General features: G+C 45.4%; 1 protein-coding gene and 1 long non-coding RNA gene across 3 annotated transcripts; one reads left to right on the top strand and one right to left on the bottom strand.

Annotated features, from left to right (window-relative positions):
* Positions 1 to 798: 798 nt before the first annotated feature.
* Positions 799 to 10019, bottom strand: LOC136532492 (uncharacterized). Of its 2 annotated transcripts, XM_066525088.1 has the most exons (13): positions 9739 to 10019; positions 7061 to 7134; positions 6558 to 6641; positions 6359 to 6439; positions 3767 to 3847; positions 3496 to 3588; positions 2634 to 2813; positions 2456 to 2523; positions 2300 to 2360; positions 2119 to 2172; positions 1952 to 2041; positions 1586 to 1652; positions 800 to 1455 (listed from the first exon to the last, which is right to left on the bottom strand). In XM_066525088.1, the coding sequence occupies exons 1-13, from the start codon at positions 9875 to 9877 to the stop codon at positions 1364 to 1366; spliced, it is 1164 nt and encodes a 387-aa protein (XP_066381185.1). In that variant the 5' UTR covers positions 9878 to 10019; the 3' UTR covers positions 800 to 1363. The 2 variants fall into 2 exon arrangements, with proteins under 2 accessions (XP_066381190.1, XP_066381185.1); XM_066525093.1 differs by lacking the exon at positions 2634 to 2813 and having other exon boundaries at positions 799 to 1455.
* Positions 7146 to 9714, top strand: LOC136532508 (uncharacterized). Its single transcript, XR_010778247.1, has 3 exons — positions 7146 to 8840; positions 8982 to 9023; positions 9118 to 9714. It is a non-coding gene; the product is annotated as an uncharacterized lncRNA (long non-coding RNA).
* Positions 10020 to 17702: the final 7683 nt, after the last annotated feature.

The following is a 17702-nucleotide window of genomic DNA, read 5'->3' on the forward strand; positions in this document are numbered from 1 at the left end:
CTGGCATCAATGATTGACGGGCAGACCGGCGTTTGGATATAATATTCCTTGTGTCCGGGCCTTCCTCGGCCGGGCACATCAGCACATTCATTCCGCACTCACTTGCTGCGACGGAGGACAGGGGAATATCATCGCGAGCTCCAGCGGACCCTCCCTGCCTGCCTGCCTGTCTGTCCACGCACGCCAGCCACGGCATCTCCTTTTGTGTTGGCCGATCGCCCATCATCTGATGGATGGAGAAAAGAGTAAAAGACCATCGGGGTCGGGGACGAGACGACGACGATGGGGTGGGGGTCCATCCACCATCCTGCCTTCCTCTCCTCTCCTCTCCTCTGCCGGTAACGTTGCCATCGGCCACGTGAAAAGGCCCGCGCGATAGCCCGCATGACCACCTCCTCTTCGGCGCTTCGCGGAGCCGGGCAGCCGGCCCCTGGGCGCCTATCGCGATCGCGAGTGGCGAAGGGCGGGCGACGACGCGCCGGGGCCAGCCGGCCGGGCGAGGAGCGCCCGCCCCCGCCGCGCGCTTGCCTTGCCTCCAGCTGGTTTCCAAGGCGCCGGACCGACCGCGCGCGCGGCAGCCGGGACGGCAACGTGGGCAGCCGCACGGCCGCTGGCGCGCGCGGCCTCCGCCGCCGCGGCGTGTACTTGCGTGCCGGGAAAATAGTTCCGGCCTCAGCCAAGTCCAGAGAGTAAATGCTGGAGACGGCGACCCAAGCAAAAGTGATACGCGGCACGGAGCAGAATCACAAATTTTAACAGCGGTCTGAGTTGCACATTGCAATATATACTTGGCCAATAACTCAAACGTTCGCTGGCAGTGATGCTTCTGCTCAGAGAGTTTTCCCATAACGGAGCTGCATATCCACGACTAGAGTCTACAGGCCTCAGCAGTCTGCTTTAGACAAGCTAACAAGTCTGAATGGCTACAGATGCATCCCAGCGGATCAAAATCTCTCTTGAGGGCTCGTTTGGAACGCAGGAATTTTATAGGAATCTCGTAGGAATTTCACATAAATCAGTTCAATTTTACTCAAAAAAACGCAGGAACAGGAATTTTTTCCTGCAATCCAAACAGGCCCTGAATTATCTTCGTCTACCTTATGAGGCAGTGCAGCACGAGTTAAACTCGCTTTCACTATGGTCCTAATTGCTATAAAAAAAAGGACGTACCCAGTGCAGAGAGCTCCCGCTCTGTGCGGGGTCTAGAGAAGGGTGTTAGTGGCAAGCCTTACCCTCGCCTGTGCAATACGAGGAGACCGCGACTCGAACCCGGGACCTTCTGATCACAGGCGGTAAAACTCTACCGCTTGCACCAGGCCCGCCCTTCTTATAGTCCTAATTGCTATATGCCCAAAAAATGTAGTTATCCAAGCTTTCCAAGCTCCATCTTTTTCTTGATGGCGCGATGACCATGGTAGACGAAAGAATCTATGATGCCAGCAACAGTGAAAATACCTGCCATAAGCCCACAGCGATGGGTTAGAAATTCAGACTCTTGCTTATTATCCATTTTAGATAGCACCAAAACATTTTCCTTTTTTTGGAGGAAGCTCAAAATAGTTGCAGGTAGAAGTTTGTGACAGACCTCCAACAATAGCACATATGTTTGTCAGGAAGTGAAGAAGCGATGTATTTTCTTCAGTAAAATCAACCTGTCAAGGAACAGTAAGACAAACTAGTGAATTTTAACATAGAGGATGACCAATACCTGTACAGAAGGAGATTTTCGCATGTTATCGAAAAGAGACCAACATGATAAGAAAATTCAAGTGTCAGCCAATTCTAAGTAATAAATGCAGTGCCTGCTTTACGCTTTTAGAGCAACAGGTTGATTGAATATCAAAAGTTGCATGCTATCAAATGGTCAATGGATGACTCAGGCTGGATAGAAAAGAAATGCTTGCCAACACTTCTGACTATACAGAATGATCACAGGGATATCATTCATCACCTTAATTGGTGAAAATTCGTAGAAGAAGTATACACCAGGTGGAGGCCTAGGATAGCCAATTGCCTCTCTAAAGTGCTCTGTCACAGAAAACTGCAAAAGGAAACAGAGAATTATTCACAAACTTAGGCTTCAGAAGTAGAACTAGGCAAGAAGATCGGGCTATTTACCTGATTTGAGTGAATCTTGCGCCCCCTGATATCTGTGTAGATTGTTGGAACAACCTGTACACAAGATATAATTAGCAAGTTGAAGCCATGGAAATCTGTATTGATATATTTTCATGTTCGCAGAAGCTTAAACATAAGGAATCATATTAAAGAATATGACTAGTAATTACCAAAAATTTACCTTCACAAAATACTGGTACATCCCCGTTAACCCATTGGAGTCATCCTGTATCCACTCAACTCTGGAACGCTTGGGGAAATTAGACCATGGAAAAGTTGTAGAGCAAAGTGAAATGCAAATTACAATCTGAAGTTTAGTCTAAGTTCCAAAGAATACCCATCAAGAGGATTGACGACACCTGGGAACTCTTCCCCAAAGGACAGCTTGTTTATCTTGTGACTTATCTGTTTCCAGTAAAAAAAAGTGGGGAATGGACAAATATCAGTTTACGGTTATGAGCAATATGGTAAGTGCTCCGACAAGGATAAAGAGAATTTAATTTAGCTCTACTTGCATTGTAAGTTTCTGGTTGGATGTTCAACAGATCTTGCAGGAAGTTGAATGACTGGTCCAAGCTTTTCCCAGGGGCAAAGTGAAAGTTGCCAGCTACTTTATTCACATTTACAAATCCATGGATGGTACAACCTTCCCCTTTTTCATCTTTTAACCTTTGTACATAGCCCTCTCTCTTGCACTGGAATTTTGAGTATACTTGTTTAAGCAAAACATAAGAACAAAGCAAAACTAAAGAACCAAAACCTTCTACACGAATTAGTTGCATGCAGCACAAAACATTAGTGGAGTAATAGGAGGCGACATGCAGTCATGCACAAACAAATTAAGGTGGCTTACAAATAGCTTTGAAGTTTAAAGAAATGGACATCAAGTACATGTTAAAAAAAAGGTGTCCGGTCATTAGCCAATAAGGATACGAATCATAATTCCTATTATTCAGTATCCTTGCCCATAGTACAAACATATAATGACTATGTCACCAGGAGGTGGTTGCCTCACAATAATTTGTTAGATGATATAGAAACACTCCTCTTAATGAAATACGTGCCCAGACACGTTCTCGGAAAAAAATGATAAAGAAACACAAACCTATATAGCATAAATTAGTGAAAGCATAAGTCAGCTCAAGCTCTAACACACAAAACCTATTGAATATTTCTAATCATGGTAGAAACTATCTATTTAGCAAAAAATAACGCTCCCTATGTACCAGAACTAAGGACCTGAGGACAAATCGTGCATCACAAACTCACGATAGATGCTACACATATGGGTTATGTTAAGAGTTGACTCATTTCAATGAACATGATTGTGCTACACTCAAAGACTAGCCAAAATTAATAGAGCACACAATACCTTACCTGATCAATTAATTCTACGTTGTTGATAGCCCACCCTTTCTTCCGGTACACATCACGAACTTCTTCACAGGAGTTGCAACACTGATCATCCATCTGGTAATGTTGCAGGCACGAATATTAGGGCTTATTAGATAATGCAATAAAATTCTTAAGGAGAAATCTAGTGGTGTTTACTGACTGGAGTAACAGAGAAACCATGGGACAAAGATGATCAGTGTGAAAACATTGCATGTACAAGTAACATCAATGTAACAATGTCAGAGATGTATACCTCCTCAGCACCATAACAAGATCCACAGTAAACCTCGTTGTGGTCAAGCCTACCGCCATGCTTCTGTAACGGTCTTTCAATCTATACAAGATAAACCAGGATGCGGAGAGGGAATTAGTTCAAGGAAAAACAACTTCCTGCAATAGAAATATGTCGTTATTCCACATTTGACAATTAGTCAAGGAAGATGGCTGCCTCTTAATGCCACCACCAAGCTTGAAATCGCTATTATACAAATTGGTCCATGTCATCTTTACAGTGGTCTCCAACATGTAATATGAAATTATGACCACAGTTTAAGGCTTTAAGCAGGTCAGTCCATGAGTCAGATCAATATTTCTTTACTAAATATAATAGTTTAATGTATCTACATCATTGTTAGCTCTATTTCTTATATAAAGAAGACTGTCATCGGGACATACCAAAATTTTTATCAGAAGGTAAAAGAAAATATCAAAATAACAATAACTAACATGGTATCTCTAGGTACCTCCATTGGTCGAGGTCGAGTTTTTGTGTTTCCAGGGAGGAGTGCAAGTGTGTGAGGTGGGTGTGAGTTGTATGGGTTTCTTCACCCTTTTCCTTCTTAATATAATGATACACGACTCCCTTGTGTGTTCAAGAAAAAAAAATCTCTAGGTACCTCTACTCAGTCATAAAAAAGCTTATTCAAAAAAAAAAGTCATACAAAAGCTCACTGAAGAGATATTGAAATATATGGACATTGCTAACATTATTAATAAACAAAACAAGTATAAACAAAAAAACACTTCTATGCATCATACCAGCAATCAAAAGGTACTGGTAAAAGAGAGTAATTCTGCGCAAATAAAAATCCATGGATGCTGCTACAACGAGGGAACAAAAAACTGTACACAGTCACTTCATCTTTGTTTCATCTGCTGCATATTGGGACAACAGAGGCACAGCCGACAACACAGATGATTGAATTAGTGATAACCAGAAGGGGGGGGGGGGGGGGGGGGGGGGGGGGGGGGGGGGGGGGGGAGGGGGGGTGCTGGAGCATGGTGTACCCTGGGCTAACAGGGAAGTTGTTGATGACGCCAAGTAACATGGTTTTCTTTCAGTTTTCACTGCAAAAAATGGATCGCCTCACTTAACCCATACCGCTCAGTGGTATCTAAAAGACAAAAAAACCAGCTCATCTGATTTTCCAGATCATTAAGCAGTCTCTGAGATAAATAGCTAAAGTGATAAGTTCTGGATTTTTTACAATTGAAAAAACCAGTCTGGCCCCATTTTTTAGACCATGATATGATCAACCTATGCAGGGGCAAACCAGGGAAACTCCGGCCTATGCAGCCGTCTCAGTGCTAGCTGCCCATGTTCTACACTTCTACTTCTATGAGACTGTCACTAGTCACTACAAGCCCCCCATGGTGCATTAACTTTGATCCAGGCTGGGCCTCAGTGAGGTGCAGCCCTTAGGCAGTCTGTTGTGCTGTGTTGTGTACCAGAACAAAGCGGATATTGCGCTCAGGGGGGCTGGCGCCCTCCTTATCTGGACCATTCATTTCGGTTGCTGCATCGGAGATGGAGACCAACGGCAACTGATGTTTCAGCTGCCCAGTAAAAACTTCAGACAGGCAGCTCAATGCTTTCTAGGGATGCAGAATAAACTGTCTACTCAATGGTCTATACTATTGCAGCATAAGTTCAGTTTTATATACAGCATGACTTCCATTTTTATCTGGTGAATGTTCCACCTTCTATAAGTTGCAAACCTCAATGGCCTATACTATTGCAGCATAAGTTTTCAGTTTTATATACACAAAGGCTTCCATTTTTATCTGATGAATGTTCCATCTTCTATAAGTTGCAAACATAAACGAACACCCAAACTAATGCAGGCACGTTTGAAGACCGTTTCAAGAGTCCGATGTGGATATGGAAGTTTCAGAGCTAAATGTCATCACCGGTTTCCCATAAATTTGTGAGATACATGTCCATAAAATGGGAACCATGAAGAATAGAATTGCCGTAAAACCATCGCAGGTACTGAACATAAGGAAAGCTCTGGTTCCCATCAGAAATTGCATTCCAATAAAGAACGCTATCATGAAACCTTAGCAAATCTGTGGAATCCATCTGAGGCGGCTTTCCAACAAAATCAGGTATGCATTCTAGTGGGTGGTAGGAGATTTAACCTTTGCGCAGTAGAAAAATTTCACCTTAGCACTGTGAAGCCAACTTCCGTTAGACAATCACAGGAAATGGTCCAGATAAGGAGGGCGCCAGCCCCCCTGGACGCCATATTATTTTTGTGTGCCAGAATTATGGTTCAGGCACTCTGTTCATGCATGCAAACAGTAGCTATCATCTTCTAATGGCTCCAATGTGAAATTTCTGTGAAGCTGTAAGCTCTATGCGCTGTGCATAAGTTCAGCACTTCAGCATGAACAGACCCTGATAGTCTAAAACATGACCAATAAAATACGCCCAAATGGCTATATTCCAGAGTAAGAAAACCCATGGCATTTGCTAAAAGCAAGTCCAATTTGGTAAACATCATGGCAAAACCAGGACAACTTCACTCATATGCCAGTTTAAGTTAGAAGTGGAACGATATACCTTAGGGGCACCAACTCTGTCTTTTCTTGATTCAATTACATTACCAAGATGGTCAATTCTTTTCTTTGTTATGTCATGTCGCTGCAAAATGGATACTTAGCCGATCAGGAAACCTTTTATGCAGTAGAGCTTGGGAAACAACTTACAAGACGTAAAACAGAGAACAAAAGAGAAAAGTGGCGGAAATTGTTGCACATACTATATCATAATGTTGCTCTCCACTGACATCCATTGTATCAACAGCAACTAGAGAACAAGGAAGGGCTGGGAACGTAACATCAAACTGCAAAAGCGATTATGTACATTAACGATCCAAAAGAAAAGCAGCATCTTCACATACAGAAAAAATGGCATATTCTGGACCTGGGCCTTGCCAAATTAGTAATTTCTGAATATTCTCAGTTAGCTGCTTGCTAATTGTTCTTTCATATTTGACTGTATAAACACTACAAATAGCTTGTTCACTACCTGCCAAGTTCTAATGCGCCAAGAACATAACATGAAGACAATCGGAGGTCAAATCTTTAAGCAAAAGAAAAATCCAAATTTTACACAGCTAATAGACCATAGACTAAGTTGAAGTGGATGAAACATGGCAAAGAACATAAGTTTCGATAGCCTGCTTTCTAAATATGGTAAGAGCTGCTAGAAATTACAAGTCATTTAGAAGGTTTGCAATGGGGAAATAGCATTGGGACTAACATTGATATGTAGTCTTTCCCCTCTTGAGGTATCAACAGTGAGCTTACTTTCCGTAGCAGAATATAGATAAAGCCCTACAGGAAAGTTATCAGAATATTAGGTTGACATACAGTTAATAAACTATTATTATCTAGATAAAGAGGCATGGAGCAAGCTATATTGTGAGAAGAGGTACTTGCGGCATCTAACAAGTTAAACTGTTCTTTGTGATTTTAGCATGAAAAAAAATAGCAAGTATCAGTTATAGCCCATAGTATGGGTAAAGGTTATCACACGTAGCACCATATAGCAACCATACTTGCAAAAATAAAGAGAACAGAAATTTAGCATCAAACACAAACACCAAAATGATGGAGCAATTCCAAAAACTAGATGGAACCTAGTTGGGGAAGTTAAACAGAAAACTAACTCATTGCAAGTGGTCACACAAGTCACAAAAACAAAGGTACAAAACCAATTCCTATCCAGTCTTCCGATGACACCAACTAGGATACAACATCAACAAAACCATCACGAGATAACACACGCTGCTGCAAATTAATATATGTACTGCAATTTTACACTGCTTATTAGACATGCTACAGTGTTTTCTCTGCCAACGAAACAGCAGCCGCAAAAACCATCAGCCGAAAAGGGAATGTCGAGAAAATTGCTATTTCGCCATTATCAAACGTGGGCTTCGCTCTTTTGCCATCCCGCAAATAGGATTCGCCCGTCTGCCATTTTCAAACGCGACGCACCGCCAGAATGCCCTGGACCAGTATATGTACCGTATTTTGATTTATATTTTTTTTTCGTTATTTCCTTTCCCCTTTTACCCCTCACCCATCCCCATCAGAACCTTATCTTGTTCTGTTCGCACGACAAGGACCGGGAGGGAGAGAAGGAACGGGGGAGAGAAAGATGCCGCCAGGCAGCGAGGTGGTCGACGGCGCCGCCGCCGCCGCCTCCCCCGGCCAGCCCACCGCGGCCGCCCCGACTCACCGGCGCGCGGCCAGGTCTCGCTGGCGCGCGGGCAGCAAGCTGGTCGACGGCGCCGCCACCGCCTCCCCGTCCTGCCTAGGCCGCGCGCTCATCGTCTCATCTCTGGTACGAATCCCTCCCTCCGTCCCAGCAGCCCACTTTATTCCTTTGATTTCCCGCTCCAAGGATCTCCTACCTCAATCCAATTCTCTCCAACTGATGCCATCTTGGCCTGCTGCCGGCAGGAGAACGGCACGAAGCCGGAGTTCGGGCTGGCCCCGCAGGGGGTTGAGCAGGCGCGCGCGGCCGGCGAACAGCTCCGGAAGGTACCCGGTCGGTGTCTCACTGCAGTGGATTCTTGGATTGGACGCTCCCCCTCTCCCAGCACCTCGCCCTGGCGCGGCCCCACAACAGGGGAGCACAGCAGGCCGTAGGCCGCCGGCACGGCGCTGTGCAGCCGAGGCCCGTAGGGGGCCGCGGGTGCGGCACGGCGCAGCCGTGCCAACAAGCCCCAGCGGTGGTGCCGCACCCCAGCGGTGGCCGCCTCCCGGCACGGCGCGGTGCTGGCCAGCCCCGCCGGTGGCCGCGGACACGATTGCCCCGCCCAGCGCCGCCCGCCTCCCGCCCCTGCCGAGGTTGCCACGCCACTGTCACGCGCGACAACGGTCGCCGTCCCGTTCCCCGTCTAGCGTCGACTCCGCTTCTCGCTCGGGTCACCCTCCGTCTCTACATCTGGCGTCCCCTCCCTCTCCTTTCATGCTGCCTTCCAGGTCGACAGGGACGCCAGGCACCATGTGTTTGCTGAAATGCTCTTAAGGTAATATACCATGCAGTTCTAATTTCTTCAGGATTATTGAGTGTGTTTGAGAAAGATTTGACTGATTCCTAGCATTTCCTTGCGAACTGAACACATATCTTTGGTTATTAACCATCTGTGTTACTGTGTATCATCTGCCAGCATGGACGCCAATCACCATGTGTTCGCTGAAATGCTCTTGAGGTAATATAGAATGCAGTTCTGATTTCCTCTGGACTATTGAGTGCATTTGAGAAAGATTTGACTGCTTTCTTGCATTTTCTTGCGAATTGGACAGAGATCTTTGGTTATTAACCATCAGTGAATCATCTGCCTTCACCGGTCAGTCCTCCAGCGGCAACAACCGCGCCTACAGCCCTCTCGCACGGCAAGTGGAACACCACCGACCTCATCGAGCCACTTCAGTATATGTGCATTTGTATATATTTTTGGTTACCCCTGTGTTTATTTTTTGTAGGCCGCCTCCCCGTTCTGATGGGATGGGTGAGGGGTAAAAGGAGAAAGGAAATAACGAAAAAAAATTCAAAATCAAAATACGATACATATAGTCGTGTTTGAAAATGGCTGACAGGCGAATTCCATTTGCGGGATGGCAAAAGAGCTAAGCCCACGTTTGATAACGGCGAAATAGCAATTTTCTCGGGAATGTCAGGCCTGGTTAACTGCCGTACTCGAATTCTGGTGCATGTTAACCAGGCCGCGAGTTTTAACAAACTATTACTTCCAATTCACACCATAGTATGAAAACACGCACAATTCATTCCACCACAATCTACTCTCGTTCCGCACCGAACCAAAAAAAAAAGGCACCAGATGGTACGGCGAGATCAAGCTCTGCCGCAGCTAGGCAAGCGAAATGGAGGGGTAAACCCGAGATGAAGAGGGGGATGATACATACGGATCTCGGAGAAGAAGAGGAGGAGGATGGCGAGGGAGGAGAGGATGGTGATGAGGCCGCCGGAGAGGGTGCGGCTGTAGAAGTCCTCGTTCACTTTCGGGTAGGCATCCAGGTTCCGCAGCTTGCTCCAGAGCTCCATCACTTCAGCTCACCGCCGGCAAGACCGCCGGAGCCCTGGGACGAGGAGGAGATCTACGGCGTGGCCGTGGGCCGTGGCCGCCGCGAGAAATGGGAAGGGTATATCTGGACTTTGTCGGAGCGAAGCGGACTAATCGGTGATTTTGTTTGGGTCCGCCATCCGTGTTGGGCTGTATGGCACACTATAAGGTGTAATGGGACAAGAGGTAGGGACGAAAATGGTATGGATATTTTTTTCACCGTATTCGAAATTGAACCTATTTATAGAGGTTGAGATCTGTACTTATCCGAGTTCGGATATTCAATATCCGATACCGTATCCGTATCCGAATACTCAAATCGCATATTTATGATGTCGATATCCAATCGTATCCTATCCGACATAGTTAACACTATTCATATTCGAATCCGAATCCGGACAGAAATATAAAAACAAATGTAATATCGATGATATCCGTCCGTATCCGATCTGTTTTCATCCCTAACAAAAGGGAAGAATTGCTCCCATCTCATAGCATGTCCAAGAGTTTAAAAAAAAGTCTCCCAATCTAGTTTTTTTTAAGAATAGAAAAAATCCATCTCAAGACTTCTCAGTCCCATCTCTTAATCTTTTGGCACTTAGAAAAAATTATCGAACATGCGCATAGGAAAGAATAAAGAGTATGAAAGAGTTTTGTAAGGGTTTAAGAGGTACGGGGTTTCGTATGGATGTTGCAAAAGTAAAACGGGATGTTACATATGTTTCAATGGTTGTACACTTATGTTGCGAATGTTTGTTTTCAACGTTTCATCTGTTTTTTCAGACATATGTTGCAAATGTGTTTTATCTAGATGTTGCATATGTTTCACACATATGTTACAAGTGTTTTATGTGGATATTGTGTATGTGTTGCAATGGTTTTCAATTGTTTCATGTGTTTGTTGTAAGGGTTTCAGATGCATGTTTTAAATATTTCATGTCTTCATACGTATGTTGTAAGTATTGTATTTGGATGTCTCAAAAGTAGATTGGGTGTTATATCTCTCTCCTCATCTTTTGCTGCCTTGCATCCTTCTTAGACTAGGGAGGGACCACGCCGAGGGATGACGGCGGGATATGAGCGCACGCTCTCCCGTTCTGTTTTACGGGCAGGTAGCACTTCGGTTTACTTTTTCTGTTACACAGGGATGCTTATGTAACACCCCTGGTGTTACGAGCTTGTTTAGCACCGTGATTTAGGTCTAAGTAAAATTTTCAAAACGAGTTCCTCGAAGTTTTAAATTTTAGCATGCATGAAATCATAAGGCGAATCAATTCGCTTTTGTGGTTGAAAGGAATCAAATGAATATAGTGAGTTAGTTTACTTAATGTAAAAATATGCTAATAAGATCTAATAAGGAAAATAGAATAAGTGGTGTTAACTATTTGGCATGAAAAACAATTTTTGATAAACAAAGATAATAAACTTGTGCATGTTACTTAAGTTAAGTTTGATGGGGAAAGTATGTAGAGGAATATGTCACTTTAATTTTGGGAGGATAAATGTTGTTAGTTAGTTTTCTTGGAAGCTCAAAAATCAAATTGGAAATTAAATCCACTCTTTTTGGCTAAGTCGGCAAACATCGAGTTGTTGTTCACAATGCTATCTTTGGCATTTAAATTCTAACAAAAATGATAAATACTCGCGTCATGTTTTTGCACTATTGGTTGTCTCTAAGTGAGCTCGTGAGCGTGGTGTAGATTGAGGTGGTGTGTGAGGTCGCGATGCACTCTCCAAAATTGCCCCAACCTCCATAGACTACGCTGTGAAACAGATTTTTAAAACCTAGTCCATGATTTGGCACCTAGGTGACGCACTCAAGTTGGCAGTTCCTTATCTCCCTCTCTAGTTGCTCTCTGGTCATGAGGTTTACTTCGCTAGATAGCTGTTAGTGCCGACTTTAGGTTGATAGCTTCGGTTGAACCTCAATCGAAATACTAAGTGGCTTTTGCTTCGCTTTAAAAAGCATGCATAGCACCGTTTCTAGCTGATCGGGCTCGGGGCGTGGTCACTGCACGCGCGCTACTACCCTGGTTGGCGCTGTGGCCATAGCCGCTGCCCCACTGATTAGCCCCGTGGCTGTCGGTTCCGTGCCTAGCTAGGTTGGCCAGCCCCTCCCTGTCGTGCTGCCAACCCTATGAGCCCACGTGCGTGCGCTGTCCACCGTATCACGTGGGGTCGAGCCCGACGCTGCAGTTGTTGTCACTTGGCCGACATGGCGCTTGCCCTCGCCGTCCGCTCCACCGACCGCGCATAGTCCTAGGGCGTGTGCCAAGTCATCATGACTGTGTCGTTGGCCCGGCCGCTGTTGCAACGGGACTACTCCCTGCTCTGCCCTACCTGTCCACCCTGTCCCGCTAGCCGACGAAGGTGAGCTCTGTTCGAGCTTGGCCATTTTGATTCAAGTGCATCGCGTTGAAAATCCACTCGCACGTGTGTGTACGTGCTCGCATCGCTCCACCAACCGTGACCGCTCGCTTTAATTTGTCGGCTCACTGTGTGCTTTTTCACTCGGCCGCACCACGCCATGGCCGTTGCCTCCTCCTCCCTCCTATGCAGCAGCGAGTTTCACAGCTCTTTTCCTCGCACCTGCGTGTATCTTAGGAGGCTATCTAGGCGCCCTACCACACTGAGCCTCAATGGAGCACCGATGGCCACCAATTTGGTGTTTCCCGCGTTGTCCGTCAGTTCGTCGTTGTACTATGGGATTTCGGGGTAAGGCTCAAAGCAACGGTAGCAGTTCGATAGAATGCAATTTCTAACTCGCTTTAACCTCCTATATCTAGAGCTCACCCAGCTTGGTTAGGACCTTCACCAACGACGAGCTGACATGGTCGCGCCACGCTCAGAGCGCCGCTGCCCTTCACCGTGCACATGGCCATCCTAGCACGGGTCGTTTTAGCTCCAAACGACACCGTTGCCGTGTCCGGCATAAGGTCCTGATGCTCCCTCATCATTTTGTTTTTGTCTCCGAGGTTGTAGGGTGCCGGAGTGCGTGCGCCATCTCTGGTGAATCGCGTCGACGCTGGCAGCCGCGCCCTGCCCACCGTCGGGTGACCTGGCCCCCGAGTCGCTCTCCACGACCGCGTTGTCTCTACACGGGGGCCCGCACGCCTCGTTGCTCGCCCCGCGTCGCCGGCGAGTCCCTCGGGCGAAACCGGTGCCGGCCGGCCATGACTTGCTGCGCTACTCTGTTTTGGAGTCACTCGGGGACCGCAATTTGTAAATATAAACAATTATAGGGTGCTAGGTGAATAACAGCTGACTCATTTGAATAGTGATCTAGATCGTAGATTATTAGTTAAAAATATGGGGTTCTTTTTGCAAAAGGGACAGCATGCTCTGGGCTTTCCCAGCTGGGTCGACCGGTCGCCGCCCGTGCCTTTGCAGCTGTCGGCGCGTCTGGGTCGCCCGCGTGTCGTTGGGCGGGTCTGCTGCCTGCCGCGCATGGGCCGCCGTTTGCGCCCGCTCATTGGGCCGCTCGCGCCACGCGCGCATGCCACCCCGCCTGGGCCGCATGTCTGCGTGGGCCGCCGGCCTCCACTGGACCGCGAGCGCGTGCCGGCCCGTTTCGATTTCTAGAGCAATTTATAATTTAGCTTATAAAGTAAACTTGTAAGATCAATATAAAATTGTATAGGTATCCAAAAATGGTGAAACCAATTTTTTAGTCTCCTAAAATTATGATCTACATGTTAGTATATTTTGTTCACATAGTGTGATAATATTCTTAGAAGCTATATAATTAATTTAAGGTACTTAATATTGTAAAAAGATAACTTGTTGGAATTATTGTGATAAATTGGAAATAATGTTGGATCTAAAATTTTTACAATAGGCTTCTAATAATATTAGGTACTCATTGTAATTTTTATAGCTCCAGAATAATTAGTTTGCTAGATAGATAATAATGCTCTAATTTGAATAATGATTAAATCGATAGAATGGAATAAAGAAACCACTTGGATTTATATAACTAAAATAATTATTGGGAAATAATGTCTGATTCGATAATATGAATATGTGGCCTAAGTACGATCGTCGTTAGAACTAGCGCGTTAACTTGAGAGACGTAAATCGTATTTTACGAGTCACAATTGCAGTCGATTAATTACGTATTTGCATTACATCGCATTGCATATCATATAGGTACGATGATGGGTCAACGGATCAATTGAAGTATGATTGAAAATCTAAAGATGATGTAATGGTATTATCTCCAGGAGATGATGTAATAGGCTTTCTATCCAGTTGATGGTGGATGATCTGAAGATGCAGATACTAACTTTTTAAAATATATCTTACCCAAGCAAGCCCCGGTGCATAACCCCTACTTTTCTGTAGTTTAAATTATATTTATGCATTAAGTTTTAAGGAGTTGAATAAAACTCACTTGCATATATATATCTTTATCCTCTGAGTCTTACTAGTATGATAGGATCAGGTAGATTGCTATGCTACAGAAACCGGTAGAAGTCGAGTGATTGCCTGTCACTCGCGAGAGATAGGAAATATATTATTGGACTATTATCACTTAGAATGTATAAAAATGGTGGAAAAAGAAATTGGTGACCGGATAGGGATATGGTTTGGGTATTGGTGGGTGTAAGAAGTTGTGTCACCATGGACGCGGGGCATAGCTTGGTTACACTGCTTTCCCTGTCTGTGTCGGTTAAGGACAGGCTGTTGCATAAGACTCGAGGCAAGTCACAGACTCATTATCCTGAGCACATACTTGGGTATGGTCGCTTGGAAGACTTGTTGCTCTCTTGTCGTGGGTTCCGGCTCTTTCCAGATCGACTGTCAGGGTTTCTTTTTGGTGGAGGAGATCCTTGCACCGCACTGAGTCCGGGACTCAAGAGCAGGGGCTTAGAGTCCTAGTTTAGACGAGGACCTAGGAACCTAGGACAAGAGGGTGATGGGTTGGTTCTACTTGTGCCTTGGATACAAGCGGGGCATGTGTTTTTAGGGTACGCAGCTGGGGGCATTGATTCGCGAATCGCCAGGCAATCTGGTACGGCTTGTTTTTGTGCCAAGCAGCGTAGTAAGAACTGGAAGATGAAAGATGGAAAGAAAAGAAATTCTGATTGCTTACCACCTGCTTGAAAGTAGCACATGTTCTTACATAGAATGATGAGTTGATGAACCAATGCGGCTATTAATAAAAATCAAATATAAGGACGCACGCTTAGTAATGCTTCCTGCAAATGCAATAAACACACAAGCTCGATAGCCTTGCATATCCTTGAGTCTTTTCTTTTCTCCTATCGGGTAAGTCTTGTTGAGTATAATTAAGTACTCAGGGTTTTATTTCCCCTGTTGCAGGTGACAGGCGGATGCTAGAGCTGACCCTTATATGTGGATTTCTCCTGGTGGGCTCAGCGAGGATTTCCTTTACGATGCGATCATAGTTTTTTATTTATAACTCTTACCAAATGTTTTTATAAATGAAAGTGTATAGTCTGTTGTTATAGTTTATATATCAATACTTCATCGTTTCATGAATAGATATTTATTTCTGCTATAATTCTGATAACATGTTTATATTTCACTATTAAATTAAATTATCTATAACTCTGATAATATGATTGCATTCTATTGTTGTAATAATAAATATTATACTCTGATATTGTATTAAAAGTGATGTAAGAAATGGTTAAGAATGATATAAGGTTTATTCTCTTATTTGTGATCCTGATGGCAAAAATGTAGATTTTCGGGTTCTCCCCTGGGGTGTGCCCGATGGAACCGAGTAATCTAGTGTTCTCACTTGGGTGCTTAGCGTCTAATGGAAGACAAGCACTCTTAGGAGGCATTAGATTAGGCGGTTCTACCACAGCTTAGATGGGATGCTCCTGTTGATGGGCCTAGGACTAGGAGCTAGGCCACGGTTCGGTTGGTTGGGACTAGGAGTGGCGTCTCGACGCGCTGCTGGCGCCAGACGTCCGGGTGCTAGTACCTCCGATTAGCTAAAACGTCTGCTTTTTTCCTTTTCTTGGACGACGAACATGAGCCATTGGATGATGATCTAACAGCTAAAGATCATGGTGCGATGTTTGTCTTTCGCAGCTCAGCACTTCATAGCCTGACCCGCTACCAACCTCACCCGCTGCCCCCGCTAGCGGCTCCCGCTCCGTCGCCCCTGCCACCCACCAACCATACCATTGTTGCGCCCAACCCCACCCTCTCCTAATCCTAATCCTAATCCCGTGACCACGCCATCGAGCCCTCGCCCCCGCCGCCAGCACTTACCATTCGGGTGTCTACCCCACCCTCTCATGGCTCCCTGCCGCCTCGCTCACCACCGTCGTCTGTTTGCTCGGCCACCCTTGGACCCCTCCCTTCTAAGGTCGCTGGAGATCCTAGAAAATCAAAACTCTAACCCTATCATCACCGCCTCATCCATCCACTATCACACCGGAGAGGAGGAAGACACACGCAGGAAGGAGGGAATGAGTCACTTGAACGTCGCCTATAATTTCAGCGAACTGGAATGTAGGACGTGTGAGGAAATATCCACCGCTAGATTTGAGGCATATTAAAACCAAGACTACTATGAACTAATGAAAAGAAATATCTTCATTCCAATGAGATGTTTGAAAGGATCAAGATGCCCAAAAGAGGGGGTGAATTGGGCTAATTCTAAATTCTTTCAATAATTAAGCCTTACACTTAGGCCACTTCACCCCTTATGCCTAGAATGTGTTTCTATTGTTCTACCACACAAAAGTTTTGCACCCTAGCTTCCAATCCTACTTTAGCATGGCAATTTTAGAAATGTAAAGACAAGAAATAAATTGCTCAAATGTAAATGCTCAAAACAAAGAGAGGGAAAGAAACACGGCGATGTTTTCTCAAGGTATCAGAGAGTAGCCACTCCCCACTAGTCCTTGTTGGAGCACCCGCGTAAGGGTATAGCTCCCCCTTGATCCGCGTAAGGATCAAGTGCTCTCTATGGGCTGATTCTTTGATACTCCATCACGGTGAATCACCCACAACCTCTCACAACTTGAGTTGGGTCATCCACAAGCTCCGCCGGATGATCACCAAGCTTTCAATCACCACCGAGCCATCTAGGCGACGGTGATAACCAAGAGTAACAAGCATAAACTCTTATTTGACCACGACAAGCCTAATAAGAATGGTGGATGCACGCTTGCTACTCTCCTTGCACTAATGAGGACCTTAATCTTAGATTCTCAAATTCCAATCACCTCACTAGGCTCTTGCTCTCCCTTGTACTCTCAAGGTGTTTCTCAGCAAAACAAATAGGAAAGAGACCTCCCTTAGACGAGTGGAGTAAGTATTTGTACCCCCTTATTCAAAACATAACGTTTGGAAGTTGAGTCAGCTTTCTACAGGGTGACTGAACGCTCTAGTCAGTTATACCCGTCACTGTATCAGAAAGAGCCATTAAGTTCTAACCGGACTCTGACCAGCGTCCGGTCAGCACTAACCGGACACGTTCGGTCATGAAAAACGTTCTTTGGAACCTTACTGATGTTGACCGAACGCTGGCACCCAAAGTCCGGTCACTTCACTGTTCAGCGTCCGGTCAGTTACTAGATTCTGACCAGCGTCCGGTCAGCACCAACCGAACGTGTCCGGTCACGAAACAGTCTCTTTGGAACCTCTCTGGAGTTGATCAGACACAGGTACCCAGCATCCGGTCCACTTTCACTCAACGTCCGGTCAGTACCAGACGACTCTAGTTGATCAAATGAACTGACCGGACTCACCCTCCAGCGTCCGGTCACAACTAGACCAGCGTCCAATCAATCATTTGACCCTCCATTCACTTTCAAC

This window comes from Miscanthus floridulus, chromosome 2 (assembly GCF_019320115.1).
Source record: "Miscanthus floridulus cultivar M001 chromosome 2, ASM1932011v1, whole genome shotgun sequence".
Classification (NCBI taxonomy): Eukaryota; Viridiplantae; Streptophyta; class Magnoliopsida; order Poales; family Poaceae; genus Miscanthus; species Miscanthus floridulus.

Coding starts and splice junctions, on each gene's coding strand:
- LOC136532492 (XM_066525088.1), bottom strand. CDS start 9,877: ATGGAGCTCTGGAGCAAGCTGCGGAACCTGGATGCCTACCCGAAAGTG. Junction 6,642..7,060: donor GGGAAAGACTACATATCAAT/GTTAGTCCCAAT, acceptor TCGCTTTTGCAG/TTTGATGTTACGTTCCCAGC. Junction 2,042..2,118: donor GCAAGATTCACTCAAATCAG/GTAAATAGCCCG, acceptor TTCCTTTTGCAG/TTTTCTGTGACAGAGCACTT.